Raw genomic sequence first — 14,896 nt, 5'->3', positions numbered from 1 at the left:
CTGGCTGAGGTTCGCATTGCTCTGGAGGAGGCTGCCTTGCTGAGTGGCCAGTGGTAGGGGCAGAATCGCCCGCAGCCCAGCGAGAAGTGAAGGGGCCGAGCGGCCCCTTCAGACAGCAGCCTGACTGCTGGGGCCGGGGTTCTGTCTCAGGCCCTGGGTGGTCTGCGTGTTGCTGAGACTTGGGCTCAGTCCCCAGGTGACCTTGGTCTTGCCGGAACCTGGACTTGTGCTCTGGCTCCAGCTCTGGGCAGCCTTGGACTGGCTGGGCCTCTGGCTCTGGCCCTGGCCCTCAGTGGCCTCGGTGTTGCAGGGGCTCCAACTTGGGTCGTAGAAAGTCTTGATCTTGCTGGGACTTTGGATCAGTCTCCAGCTCCAGTCCTGGGTGGCACCAGCCTTTCTGGGTCTCCAGTTCTGGCCATGGGCACCCTTGGCCTTTCTGAGCCTCTGCCTTGAGCCCTGGGTGGCCTTAGTCTCGTCGAGCTTTCGCCTTGGGCTCCAGGCGGCCTCGGTCCTGCTGGGCCTCTGGCTCTGGACCCAGATGGCCTCGGTCCTGCTGGGCCTCTGGCTCTGGACCCAGATGGTCTCGGTCCTGCTGGGCCTCTGGCTCTGGACCCAGATGGCCTCGGTCCTGCTGGGCCTCTGGCTCTGGACCCAGATGGCCTCGGTCCTGCTGGGCCTCTGGCTCTGGACCCAGATGGCCTCGGTCCTGCTGGGCCTCCGGCTCTGGCTCAGGGCGGCCTCGGTCCTGCTGGGCCTCTGGCTTTGGACCCAGATGGCCTTGGTCCTGCTGGGCCTCCGGCTCTGGATCTGGTCGGCCTCGGTCCTGCTGGGCCTCTGGCTCTGGATCTGGTCGGCCTCGGTCCTGCTGGGCCTCCGGCTCTGGCTCCAGGCGGCCTCGGTCCTGCTGGGCCTCTGGCTGTGGCTCAGGGCGGCCTCGGTCCTGCTGGGCCTCCGGCTCTGGATCTGGTCGGCCTCGGTCCTGCTGGGCCTCTGGCTCTGGCTCAGGGCAGCCTCGGTCCTGCTGGGCCTCTGGCTGTGGCTCAGGGCGGCCTCGGTCCTGCTGGGCCTCCGGCTCTGGATCTGGTCGGCCTCGGTCCTGCTGGGCCTCTGGCTCTGGATCTGGATGGCCTCGGGCTCACTGGGCCTCCGGCTCTGGATCTGGTTGGCCTCGGGCTCGCTGGGCCTCTGGCTCTGGACCTGGATGGCCTCGGGCTCACTGGGCCTCCGGCTCTGGATCTGGTCGGCCTCGGTCCTGCTGGGCCTCTGGCTCTGGACCCAGATGGCCTCGGTCCTGCTGGGCCTCCGGCTCTGGATCTGGTCGGCCTCGGTCCTGCTGGGCCTCTGGCTCTGGACCTGGTCGGCCTCGGTCCTGCTGGGCCTCTGGCTCTGGACCCAGATGGCCTCGGTCCTGCTGGGCCTCTGGCTCTGGCTCAGGGCGGCCTCGGTCCTGCTGGGCCTCCGGCTCTGGATCTGGTCGGCCTCGGTCCTGCTGGGCCTCTGGCTCTGGATCTGGATGGCCTCGGGCTCACTGGGCCTCCGGCTCTGGATCTGGTCGGCCTCGGGCTCGCTGGGCCTCTGGCTCTGGACCTGGATGGCCTCGGGCTCACTGGGCCTCCGGCTCTGGATCTGGTCGGCCTCGGTCCTGCTGGGCCTCTGGCTCTGGACCTGGATGGCCTCGGGCTCACTGGGCCTCCGGCTCTGGATCTGGTCGGCCTCGGGCTCGCTGGGCCTCTGGCTCTGGATCTGGTCGGCCTCGGTCCTGCTGGGCCTCTGGCTCTGGCTCAGGGCGGCCTCGGTCCTGCTGGGCCTCTGGCTCTGGACCTGGATGGTCTCAGGCTCGCTGGGCCTCTGGCTGTGGCCTGGGGTGGACTTGGTTTTTCTGGGGCTGTGGCTCAGGCTTAGGTCTTCCCTCTTGTCCCTGGAGTCTGAGGACTGTGTCCTTAGTGGTGAGGAGTCAGAGAATGTTACAACAGTGGTCGAAGTGCTCCCGTATTCCTGGCAGACAGTGGACGTCTCCGTTTCTGAGGTGGACGTGGTCCTGACTGGAAAGGATATGTCAAGCGTAGCTGTCAGGCCGCCTTCCCCAGGCAGTGGCAAGAAAGGGAGACTTCTAGGCCTCACCCTTGCCTATGTTCCAGAGCCCTTGCATGGCCAAGGGGAAGGCCCGCCAGCTCACGGCAGCCCAGCCTTCCTGGCACCCTGAGCCCTGCAGGCGGGTCAGGGCCGAAAGATTAGGGGGAGATACGAAGGACCTCACTCGCCCAGCGCTGGCCTCCACTCTGCCGCCTGCCCCTTGCCCTGTGTGTTCCAGCCACAACCAATAGCCTGCAGGGCCCTGGCCCCCTGCCTGCAGCAGTTCCCCCTGCTCTACCCTGTTCACACTTGGCTACCCCTCTTCCCCTGGGTCCTGGAAGCCCTTCCTGACCCCCCAAAGGGAGCTAAGTGCACCCAGAGCCCTCGGGACTCCCCTCCATGGTATGGCTGCACTGTCCTGGTTATCTGTTTACCTGTGGGCCTTCTTCCCTTCAGGACCAAGAGCTCCCTGGGGCAACGACTGTGCCATTCATGCCTGTAACCAGTGTCCAGCACAGGCCTGGCCCTAGGATGCTCAACGCGTTTGCTGAATGGCAGGAAGGGGGCTGGCCGCTGCTACTCCCGTCCCTCCCTGGACTGCCCATGGCTGCCTCTGGGACCCAGGGCAGCATTCTTGGGTTTTTTACTTTTGTCCCCTCCACACTGGCACCTTTCAGAATTGAGGGTAAAAGCCCCCTGGACATGCACAGGCTTCGTGGGCTTATTTCAGGGATAGGCCAAGGGGGCAGAGAGAAGAGAGACAGGCCTGAGCGGGGAATGAGGGTGGAGCAGGCAGCAGCTGTGAGGCGCCCCGCGGTGAGAGCCGGCCTCCCAGGCTGTGTGCTGGGCATCCCTGAGGGCTCCCTGTGCCCCCCGCAAAGCTGGGATGAGTCCTCCCACTCCACACTCGCACAGCTGTGACAGCAGAGCCCAAATTCACACCCAGGCCTGGGAGCCCCTGACCCCTGACCTTTGCCCTCCCTGCTGCGTTGGCTCACTCAGGTCTGGCAGGAGCAGGGGGACTTACAGCCCAAGATGGAGCCTGAAGAGGTCTGGCTGATGTAGCCGTCGGTCAAGGACCTCTCCTTGCTGGGGGCCGGCTCCAGCTTCTGGGGCAAGAGACAGGCTGCATGATCACAGGCTGCACGGTCACAGTGGCCGCAGCTCTGTAAGTCCAGCCGCTTAGAGCTCCTCGAGGGTTGCAGGTTAGGGTTGGATGGGGACATGGAGAGGTTGACTGGACAGGAAGGGGCGTGGCCAGGTTAGACAGGTGTGGCCACGTGAGAAAAGCAGTGTCAAGAGGCTCTTGGGCCTCATCTCCCTATCTGCAAGATGCAAATTAGTTCAACTGTGGGACAGGCTTCTGTAAACTGAAGTGCTGTGTCCAGGGAATGGCTAGTGAGAAACTGAGGACCTTCTCCATGTTTCATGTCCCTGCACATCTGGGAGGGAACTCCCCTGCCATTACCATTTTCCGGACCAGGAAACGCCTAAGCAGCCTGCCCTGGGCACTCGGCTAAGATGCAGAGAAGCAGGGCTGGAATCCAAGTCAGGGGGACTCTGCGGCCAGGCTCTCGGCTGCCAGTCGCACTTGCAGGCCACGGGAAATGTGCGGCAGTGAGATGCGGGAGCGGACGGGGCTGCGGAACACCCAGCAGGGACCCCACGATGACTTCAGGGCACACACAGACCCAAGTTCTGTAGTTTTGTATCCTAATGTGAGCTAGAAAAATGTAGAGCTTGCCTTTCCCGTTTCCGGCAAGGGATGCTGGCACTCCGTGTACCTGGATGGTTAAAGTCTCCCTTGAACACAGTTTACTTGCTGTCCATCAGCAGTCGAGTGGATAAATAAGTGGCGGGATATTCGCAGGACGGCACTGCCTCCAGCCGTGAGAAGGAGCAGTCAACTTGGCTGCATCTCACAAACTTGGACGCTCGGTGAAAGGAGCCAGAGGCAAAGGGGCCTGCGCCGCGTTTGTCCTCTGTTGCGGACAGGCATGCTCGTCTGCGGCGTTAGGAATCAGGACAGCCTTGTGGGGTGTGCGGGGCTGAGGGAGGGGCCTGGAAGGGGGCACGAGGGGCTTCTGGGGAACTGGGAATGTGTTCTTTCTTGATCTGGAGCATGGTGCCATGGGGGTGTTCAGTTTGTGAAAATCCATCAGACAGTTCGCTTATGAGTCATGTACTTTTCTATATGTTCTATTCAGTGAAAAGTTTTTAGAAATGAATTTAAGAGTTAAGAAAATTCTGGTACAAGTGGGCAGTGCACACAGCGGAATTTAGGAAGGTGAGTGTGGACAACGTGTGGGAAGCCTCTCTCTGTGAGGGGCCCACATCCTCACGCACCCTCTTTCAGGTGTACCCCTTACTGGTACCTTCTCTGTCTCACAGCGAGATGTCCCCAGCCCAAGTCACACATCTGAGTGCTGGCAGAGCCAGGCCCAGAAGCCAGCCTCTAGCCGGCGTGCATCCCTCAGCCCTGACCTGGGGTGCATTCCACCTTGGACCTCAAGGACCTCCGGCCCCGGCGTACAGCCCACTTACCTCCTTCTCCCCGGGGGCCTTGGCTTCTTCCTCTGGGCCTTCTGGCTGTGCCTGCAGGGACTGGTGAGTGGCCTCCAGCTCTTTGGACGTCTCGAACAAAGGCTGCTCCAGCTTCCGCGAAAGCTGCAGGGCCCGGGCCCTCTGGCGCTCTAGTTCCCGCTCCTTGAGCCACCTGACAAGCCGTGACCCCAGAGCGCTGGGTAGGCCTCCCTGACTCACCCCACCATCCCCAGGACTGGATAGCGGCCTGAGAAGGCGATTAGGGCCAGAGGTGCCTTGAGCCCCAACCGTCCCCCAACTCTGGGCCCGCGGGCCCTCCTGGAGAACCTTACCCCACGATATCCTGAGGGGTGCCGGCCTGCAGGCTGTGCTCCACCACCCGCTCCAGCTGCAGCCTGGCCAGGTGGGCCACCTGGCTGTTAAGCAGCTCCTCCACTGACAGGCCGGGGAAGAGGTTGGCCATCAGTGGCAGCAGCTGTCAGGAAAGAGGGTGACCAGAGTCAGGTGTGGGCCAGGACAGGAGGCAGATGGTGTGGTGCTGCCCTGGCAGAGGAAGGGTTTACAGATTGTTGTTTTTTAAAGGGCTGGACCTTTTTGCCCCAGAACCATCAGGACATCTTGAGAAAGGAACTGTTCGGTGAGGGAGTGCTGGTGGTGAGCCTGACCCGTGGTTCTGGAGCCAGCCAGATAAGGGTGTGACCTCCGAGCTCCATGACCTGGGCCAAGGGAACTGACTTCTCTGAGCCTTACCCTTTTCCCTCTATGAATTGTGGGGTGATGATAATGTTACCTGTCCCGTAGGTACTGAAGAGGGTTAAATGGAGTGACGTAAGCTGAACTGGTTAGAACAGTGCCTGGCACATAGTAAATGCTCCAGCATTAGCAGCTCTTATTACTGCTACGAAACCAGGTTTCTTTTAGGGACAGGGAGTATCTTTAGGTGGCCAGAGGTACTAACTCTGGAGCCCACCCTTCTGGCCCAGCAGGCACACACCTTCGGTTGTTTGGGGTCAAGGAGCAGGACAGTGGCAACATCCTGGCGGGCCCCAAAAATGTTCTGCGTGAGCTGCCGGCTCCTGGTGCGGTACAGGTAGTACTGGGGCTTCTGGGGGTTGTGCTGGATGGCCATTGAGAAGTGGTTCTCTGTCTTCTGGAACTGCCTGCAGGACACAGCAGGCCACAGGGTGCTCTGAGCTGGGCCACCTGGAGGATATGGAGGCTCCTGGACCCCACTGGGGAGTTTGGGGAAAATCAGGCTGGTCTCTGCTCCCTGCCACCACGCCCCTCTTGATGGACCCAACACTTAAACATTAGTGTAAGATCCCAACATAAGTGGACATTTTTATGATCCTGGAGTAGGAAAGGCCTTTCTGAGATGTCATAAACCCAGCAGCTAAAAATGAAGACATTAATTTGACTATGGTTAAATGCCATTATTGAGTAGCAAAAACACCACAAAAGAAAGCAGTAAATAGTGAATAATATTTTGCCATAGAAGGCAGATGATAAGCTAATTTTCCAGCCTACAAAGAACATTTATAACCAAAAACAAATTTTTTTTAAATGAACAATTTAAGAGCAAATGGGCGAACAATTTGTGCAGGCCATAATGGCCAATAAACACACGAAAGATGCTGTCCTGTGCTCACAATTTAAACATGCAAAGTCAATCCACTGCAAGAGAGCCTTTTTTTGCCTACCCGAATAGCAAAGTTGAAAAATAGTCTTAATACCCTGGGCTAGGGAGGTTTGGGGAAACCAAGACTTTCCTTTACTGGGGGAAGTTTATATTGGTTCATTGTTTTTGGAGAACAATTGGGTATTATCTTTTAAAATGTTAAATTTTCACACTTTTTAACCCAACAATTTAACTTCCAGCAATCTAACTACAGAATTACTAGTATGAACGCATGAAAACATGTCTTGGGTCTCATTGCTGCATTATTTATAATAAAAAACTGAAAACAGCCCAAATGCTCATCAGCATACTATCGTCTAAAGAAATTAATTGTGGTACCTCCACAGAATGGAATACTTTGCAAGCAATAAAAGAGAATGAGGTCGTCCTATATGTAATTGCCATGGGAAGTAAAAAACCAAGTCAAAAATCAGCTTAGTGGACTTCCCTGGTGGCGCAGTGGTTAAGAATCCGCCTGCTAAGGCAGGGGACACAGGTTCGAGCGCTGGTCTGGTAAGATCCCACATGCTGCAGAGCAACTAAGCCCATGCACCACAACTACTGAGCCCACGTGCCGCAACTACTGAAACCCACGCGCCTAGAGCCTGTGCGCCACAACAAGAGAAGCCACCGCAGTGAGAAGCCGGTGCACCGCAACAAAGAGTAGCCCCACTCGCCGCAACTAGAGAAAGCCCGCGTTTAGCAACAAAGACCCAACGCAGCCAAAAATAAATAAACTTACTTTTAAAAAAATCAGCTTAGCATGATCTCACTTTTGTAAAATGATAACAATTGTTAACATATGCATAGAAATCTATCTAGAGGACTCTACCAAACTTACAGGGGAAGGGGGAGGCGTTGGGACATAGATATTAGAAGGAACTTTCATGTTCTAAGTTACATGTTACTGAATACTTAAGTTTTTTAAATAAAAAGCGCAATTACCATAACAATATTCACATAAAAAATGAAAGATTTTTACAGAAAACTTGAAAAATAAAATAGATATTTAGGAGACAACTGGGAGAGCAGAGGCATCTCGACCCCAGGATCCCAGCCGACCGGCTTTACTCCAGACTCTTCTGGCCCCTCCCGCGGCCTGGTCCGCCCCGCCCCCAGCCCCCGCCCCACCCCCAGTCTGCGCGCACCTTCTCCTCTGCTCGCAGAAACCCAACTTCTCCTGCAGTAGGTCCATGCGCAAGTGGGCGCCCTCGTCCTCCGGACTCAGCGCCAGCGCCTGCTGGTAGTCCGCCTCAGCAAAGGTCAGGTTGCCCAGTTGGAAGAAGCAATCTGGAGACCGGGGGCCGGGGGCGGGGGCTGAGTGAGCCTCGCAAACCCACGGCCCAGGAGCCCCAGCCCAGCTGGCTCCACCCCCAGGGGGTGGGGCCTGCAACGGGGGTGGGGGTGACACCCGCGGTGATGACACCAGCGGGCGGTCGCGGGCACCTGCAGAGGTTTTCCGTGCCTCTGGCCACCTTCTTCCAGCTGCCTGATCCCGAGCATTTTGAAGGGCTGTAGCCAGATTGTCTAAGGCAACGTTTCCCAAAGTGTGTCCGTGGGACACTGAGAATCCGCTTTCCCTCCTTCCCTCCTCCCTCCCTCAGGGCCCTCAAGCGCCCAGCCCAGGCCTTGGAGGGGCAAGGGGCTCACACCGGGCTGCCCGGCCCCCACTCACCCCCGCGGTTGATGTAGAGGCCTTTCTCCCGCTGCTCGTCCTTGAGCGCCTTGCTGAGCAGCAGCACGCTCTCCTGGTAGGCGCCCTGCAGGTAGCAGTGCACGGCCAAGTCGTTGTAGGCCAACAGCAGTTGGCGCTGCGCCTGCTGCACCAGGTCCTCCTGGTGCTCGGTCATCATGTCCAACGCCTTCAGGAAGTCCTCCACGGCGGAGTCAAACTCCCGGAGCCGTCGGTACATAATGCCCCTACGAGGGAGGGACATGAGGGCCAAAGTGCGCCACCGACTAGGGGTGTCCCAGAGAGAGGCTGCGGCTCTGGGCCCTCTGACCTGGGGGGAGGGGGTCCCACCGCGCGCACTAAGTTTGGCCCGTGGGGCTCCTGGATTGCTACTTAGATAGCCAGCTAGTCACTGGTAATTTTACTTTTCTTTAAAAATAGCTTCCCTCTTTCTTTTTGGGAGCTGTGTGAGTGCCAGCCTCTATGCGAAGGCCTTTTTGTACACAGGGCATTTCACCTCCACTGTTTATATGAGAAAACCCAGGCTCAAGGAAGTGAAATGGCCCAGAATGAGGTGGTGGGTCCTTGTGGGGTGGCCCAGATTCAAACCCAAGCCTCGTCCACTGAGCTGGGCTGAGCCTGCCAGTGTAAACTGCTCAGCAGGCCCGGGGATCCAGGATTCCAGGGTTAACAGGCTGCTGCCTGCCCCTCCTCCAGAGGCAGTAGCAGAGACCACCTCCCATGATCCCTTGACCCCGATGGGGAGTAGGGAAAGATTGTTAGAGGCTAGATGGGGAAACTGAGGCCTGGGGAGGGTCAAGGGCTCTCCTGAGATCACACAGCACATCTGAGGCAAGGCAGGGCCTGGGACCCAAGACCAGCAGCTCCCCACTCAGTACCGGAAGAGGAAGAGGCTGGGGTCCAGAGGGTTGTTCTCGATGGCACAGTTGATACACTGCAGCGCATGTTGCAGCTTGCCCTGCACGGCTAGGACGCCGGCTTCTTGGCGTGCCTCTTGGGCCTGGCCCACCAGCACCTTGAGCAGCACCTTGGCCTGTGGGTGCCTGGGATCCAGTAGCAAGGCACTGTGCAGGTCTCGATGGCAGAGGCTGGGCTGCGGGGGGCGAGGTGGGGGCAGGGATGGCATCGGGGTGCAGGCCAAGCTGAACCTGCCCTGTTCAGTGTGGGGAGGCAGACCTCCAGGCCTGTAGGGGCCTTTCTCTGGGCAGGCCAGCACCATGCCACCCATCTTCAGTGGCTCTGCATTGCTTTGTGGGAAAATCCCATCTGAGGCTCCATCCCCACTGGCCCCTTTCTAGATATGACCTCAGGTGAGCCAGGTCCACCTCAGTGGTTTCTGCTGTAGAATGAGCTTACAGATGCCTCCTCCTTGCAGGACTTCTGCAAGGCTCACTTGAGGAGGGGGGAGGGTGTGGTCTCCTGACTGTGACTGTTGTGTCCTCCCTATACTCCCCTGTACACCTTCCCTGACGCCCCTGACCTTTAAGCCCAAGACAACTCTAACAAAGAACAGATTCAGGCCTGGGCATGAGCAGAAAACATCCCTAGGCAAATACCTTCTCTTGGGTGAGCAGGTCTGTCAGTCAGTCAACAAACAGTTTTAGCAAGCACCCCATGTCCTATAGGGTAATTGGTTGGAGGGTGAGTGAGGCAGTGTAGACACCAGGTGTGAGTGGAAGTCGGGAGGGGGAAGATGGCCGAGGCTGGGGCAGGGCTTTGGAATGGATGGACTTGAGTTCAAGGGGAGCACCACTGTGACCTTGGGCAAGTTACCCAGACCATCTGGACCTGTTTCCTCATCTGTGAAAAGAGGGCAATGGGTTTTGTCTACCTCAAAGGGTTACTGCCAGCCTTAGAGATAAACATGAGTAAAGTGCTTAGAACGTGCTTAGGCATCGCAGGGAGCAGCTGAAATCCCAACCATCAGAAATAATTATCAATAGTTACTAGTCTCGGGACTTCCCTGGTGGCGCAGTGGTTAAGAATCTGTCTCCCAATGCAGGGGACACGGGTTCGAGCCCTGGTCTGTGAAGATCCCACATGCCGTGGAGCAACTAAGCCCATGCGCCACAACTCCTGAGCCTGAGCTCTAGAGCCCACGAGCCACAACTACTGAAGCCCACGTGCTGCAACTACTGAAGCCTGCCCGCCTAGAGACCGTGCTCCGCAACGAGAGAAGCCACCACAATGAGAAGCCCGCGCACCGCAAGGAAGAGTAGCCCCCTGCTCGCCGCAACTAGAGAAAGCCTGTGAGCAGCAACAAAGACCCAACGCAGCCAAAAATAAATAAATAAATGTATATATATAAATAAAAAGAGCAATAGGAGCATCTTAAAAAAATAAAAATAATTACTAGTCTCCGACCTTTGAAGGAGACTCTCCCACTGACTCACCTGTGGGACACAGAAACCCAGCCCCCAGCATAGGGAGGCTCATGGTTGCAACACCCCCAGGACACTCCGCCCAATCCAGCCCATCCCATTTACCCCATCCTGAGGTTCCCCCCACCCCACCCCCAAGCACCCAGGCCAGGCTGAAACACCAGGCATTGTTCTGGATGCCTCCGTTTCCCTCATGTTCACTGCGCCCCCCTGCCACCAAGTCAGTCTCGGGTCCTGCTTCCAAAGGTCTGTGAACTTGCCCCCTCCTTGCCACCCTCATGGCCATCCTCCTCGAGCCCCACTCCTATCCAGATGGATGGTACCCAGGCCTCCGGCCTCCAGGCTTGCCCCTCCCCCCAGCCCACATGCCCCCTGGCAGCCAGAAGGCTCTTTCTAAGGCCCACTGCCCCAGGGAGCAGCCTTTTGAGGCTCCTTCTGCCCCCCAGGAAGAAGTCAGAGTCCCCTGGGTTCACAATACCCTGCCCATCGCTCTCGCATCCCTGCAGTCCCTCCTCCCTTGTGACCCCAAGTCTCATATCTAAGGGAAGCCTGGGTGCCCCTGATGGTGCTACACACAATTGGGAAGTCATCCTTCGTGTAATTATCCGCTTGGGGACGTCTCCCCTGGGCTGTGAGTTCCGTGAGGGCAGGGATGGCAAAGGCCTCTCACCTTGTGGTTTCCGGGGGCTGGCGTAGGCCTGGCACAGAGCCAGGGCTGAGTGAGGATGGAACAACTACCCGACTGGGCCAGTGCCAGTTGGGGCCTCTGCCTGGGGAGGACAGGGCCCCCACCACAGCTTCGGGGCTGGCTGACAGCCCAGCCGCCTCCTGTCATCGCGGCGTCCAGACAAGGAGGAGGTCCACCCCCCTGCCCTGCCCCCCGCTCTACCTGCTGGAAGAAGTTGTAGAGCCTGGCCCGGAGGATGTAGACATCGGCATTGGCGGTGCCATGCTCCACCTCCTTGGCGGCGAAGGAGAGGCATTCACGATGCCGTTTGAGGGCCAGGAGACAGGCCATGCTGAGGGCGGAGGGCAAAGGTGCTCTGTCTGCCGGGTGAGAGGGACAGGTAGGGGACGCCAGGGAGGCAAAGGCCAGCAAGGACAGCCAGGGCGCTCACCATCGATAACGAAAGCAGAATTTCTCGGGCTGGAGCTCAGAGGCTTGAGAGAAGACGTTCAGGGCATCCAGAAAGGCGCATTGCTCGAAAAGGCACTGGCCCTGAGGACACAGAGAGCAGTCACTTCTGCTTGTGACCCCGGCCTAGCAGCACCCACGAGTTGAGGGATGGCCAGCATTGGGGTGGAATGACACGGGACAGGGACAGAGCCCTTTAGATCTGGGAGAGACTTTAAGAGATAGAGACACAGATGGAGAGAGATCCAGAGCTGGGGAGACAGCAAGAGACAGAAATATACAGTTGATGACAGAGAGACAGCAATACACACAAAGGAACAAGGAAAAATAGAGAAAATCTGGGAGGTGGACCAGAACAGCAGATCTAACAGTAACAGGCTCCCACCTGCACGAGGGCTCCAGGTGCCAAGCCCTGTATTAAGAACTCGAACTCAGGGAATTCCCTGGTGGTCCAGTGGTTAGGACTCGCACTTTCACTGCCGAGGATGTGGGTCGGGGAACGAAGATCCCGCCAGCTGCCCAGATGCAGCCAAAAAAAAAAAAAAAAACAACCCGAAAAACAAAAAACCTGAACTTATCTCACTGGGACCAGCTAACATTCCCCTTTTAGATGAAAGAACTGAGGCTCAGAGAGGTGACGTGACCTTTCCAAAGTCACACAGAAAGAGGACTGGACTCAGGACCCCAACATTCTGGTTTTAAGAATGTTTCTTTTTCAGAATTGAATAATTATTGACATTAAAAACAAAGGCATTAAATTTGTCAAAATGAAAAAAAAACAGGACTTTGTTGGGATTTTATGGTTTAATATCATCTTTGTTTTGCATTGCAAATGGGGGCACTCTTACCTTTTTAGTGCTTAGAGCCTGTGGACTCTAGGCCTGTGCTGCCCCATACAATAGCCACCTGCTTCCCGTGGCTATATAATTTCAAATCAATTCAAATTAAATACAATGTCAAAATTAGTTGCTCAGTCACACTCGCCACACTTCAACGTCTCAACAGTTCCACGTGGCTAGTGGCTACCAGATCGGACAGTGATCATTGCCACTACTGCAGAAAGTTCTACTGGACAAAACTGCAAAACTGTACCCAGCCCTGGTGGTAAACCAACAGGGCAGGCGCGAGAGCTCATTAGCGGGGCAGCAGATGGGGACACAGACACAGGGACACGAAGGTACCTAGGGAGTCAGGGCTGGTCTCAGGAACAAGGAAAGCCCCCCAGAGCTGGAGGGAGAGTCAGCAGGCCAGGGTGTGAGGTGGGGCCTTGTGGGCCTGGGGCAGCCCCAGGCACCTTCAGGTAAAGCACCAAGGTGAGCCGCTCCAGGAAGTCCGTGTTCTCTGGCTGGGAGGAGTAGGCCTTTCGAAGGTTCTGGGCGGCCGAGGAAAAGTCGCAGAGCTGGATGTAGGCCTCGGCTCTCAAGGCATAGAATTCTACCTGTGGGAGAGGGGACCCAGGCTGCCGTTCCCCTCCCCACAATCCGCCCTGAGGCTTGACACTCAGCTACCACAAGGACTTGGTGGCCCTGAGAGAAGGGGCCAGGCAGGTGTGACAGCGAGGGGTGAGTGTGGGGCCAGCAACTGCCTGTGCCCACCCAGGCCGTCCCCCTCACCAGCTGGGAGTCCAGGTGGAGGCCACGGGAGAAGAACAGCACGGCCACCTCCCAGTCTTCTTGCTCCAAGCACTGATGGCCTCGATGGTAGCTGCAGGGGCAGGGGGCACAGGCGGAGGGGCTGGCCCTGACTTGGGACCAGTCCAGGGCATACAGCTGGGGCTTCAGGAACGGGTTGGGAGGAGGGGGACTTGGGTAGGGAGACAAGAGGGGTAGACAGAGACCCAGGGAAAGGAGGCTGACATTCTTGGAGCTCATCCGGGCCAGCAGCCTTTTATCTGCTGAGGTGGAAGAGCCCTATTATACAGTTGAGCTCGCTGAAGCTCAGGGAGGGAGAGTAACTGGCCCAAGGCTGCAGAGCATGTCAGTGGCCGTGCAGGGTAGGAACCTGGGATCCCATGGCAAGGTAATCACTCACTACTCCCTGACTTTGAGGGGCACTGTTAACCCTGCAGCCTTTGGTTTTATATCATCAAAGTTCCGGAACACCTGGCTGGTCCCGAAGATGTGCTGTAGGGTCCCCTTTGGCACTGGAATCACCCATGGCTTTGGGATGTGCTGTGAGGGAGCCTGATCAAGCCCCAGAGCATTCTGGAACCAAGAGACAGCAAGCTGGAGCAGGCCTCCAGAGACAGCCCCCACTCCGCTTACACGCTCTCCTCAGGTATTTTACAGGATGGAGGAGGGGTGGAAATGAGGCCCGGTAAGAAGCACGATCTGGGGTCTGGTGGCACTCCCACCCCTATTCCCCTAACCTCTCTCCAGTCCTGCCTCTGTCACCTATGGTCAAGGTCTCACGCTCACACTGGCCTCTGCCCTCCTCCTGGTCCCCCTCAGCTCCTACCTCCAGCTACTGACACCCAAAACTCTGCAGCTCAGGCCCTGCCCCAAGCCACAGGCCCTGGGGGTCCAGCAGCTTCTTGCATATCCTGTGGGACCCTCACACTCAGCAGGTCAAACTGAGCACCTCACCTGACTTCTGCCCCAGGTTTTCCCACAGCGGTGAGTCCACCTTCTCTGCCAACCACCCAAGCCAAAGATCTATATCCCATCAGTCCTTAAATCCTGTCTATCCCACTTCCTAAAGATCTCTTAGATCCCTCCTCTTCTCTCATCCTCTCATCTTGGCCAATGCCATCTCTGGCTATATGCCAGCTCCGGCCACCCCTCTGACCTCCCCACCAGCCACAGCTCCTAAGACCTCTGCTCTCTGCACAAGCAGCCTGGGACTTCATTGAATCGCACAATTGATCTTGCCTCTCCCGTACTTAAAACCTTTCTTGTGAACCCATACGTGGTCTCTTCTCCCCCGACCCTCTGCCTTTGCCTTAGCCTTCTCCCGCACCTCTCTGGACTCTGTCATGAGGCCCCTTCCAGGAGGACCTCCGGGCCTGGGCGGGCTCCCTCGCGGCCCTCACTTGCCTCCCGGCACCCACCCCTGACGTTGCTAGGCATCATCTCCAGGACGCCCACAGGCTCCGCCCCTCTAGCCACGCCCCCGGAATTCAAGGACTCCACTCCCTGGAATCCAATTTCAAACAGAGCCGGAAGGAGGTTAGCAAGTTTTTATCAGCTAGGGAGGCCGAGGTCTACAGCGGGAAAAGACTTGCCGGGTTTCGAAAGCGAGGCAGGGCCACAGCGGGGGCCAGAATACGGCTCCCTCCTCCCAATCCGGAGGTCAAACAAGGACTCCGCGAGCCCCACGACAAACCCCTAGGACTCGGTGGCGCGGCCCCGGGCAACTCGCGGGGGCGCCCGGCCCCGCCACTTCCGCCCCTC

At 57.7% G+C, this 14,896-nt stretch overlaps 1 protein-coding gene across 1 annotated transcript; it reads right to left on the bottom strand.

Moving 5' to 3' along the window:
* Window positions 1-52: 52 nt before the first annotated feature.
* On the bottom strand, window positions 53-14,572 carry TTC16 (tetratricopeptide repeat domain 16; the record flags this gene model as incomplete). Its single annotated transcript, XM_079926580.1, has 14 exons — window positions 53-2,042; window positions 3,101-3,182; window positions 4,618-4,789; window positions 4,950-5,092; window positions 5,612-5,777; window positions 7,444-7,585; window positions 7,971-8,215; window positions 8,867-9,081; window positions 11,259-11,388; window positions 11,488-11,588; window positions 12,799-12,942; window positions 13,118-13,208; window positions 13,536-13,773; window positions 14,554-14,572. 14 exons carry the CDS (start codon window positions 14,570-14,572, stop codon window positions 109-111), a joined length of 3,822 nt encoding a protein of 1,273 aa, XP_079782706.1. The 3' UTR covers window positions 53-108.
* Window positions 14,573-14,896: the final 324 nt, after the last annotated feature.

This window comes from Stenella coeruleoalba (genome assembly GCF_951394435.1).
Source record: "Stenella coeruleoalba genome assembly, chromosome: 7".
NCBI lineage: Eukaryota > Metazoa > Chordata > Mammalia > Artiodactyla > Delphinidae > Stenella > Stenella coeruleoalba.
This window is presented reverse-complemented; position numbering and strand designations above follow the sequence as displayed.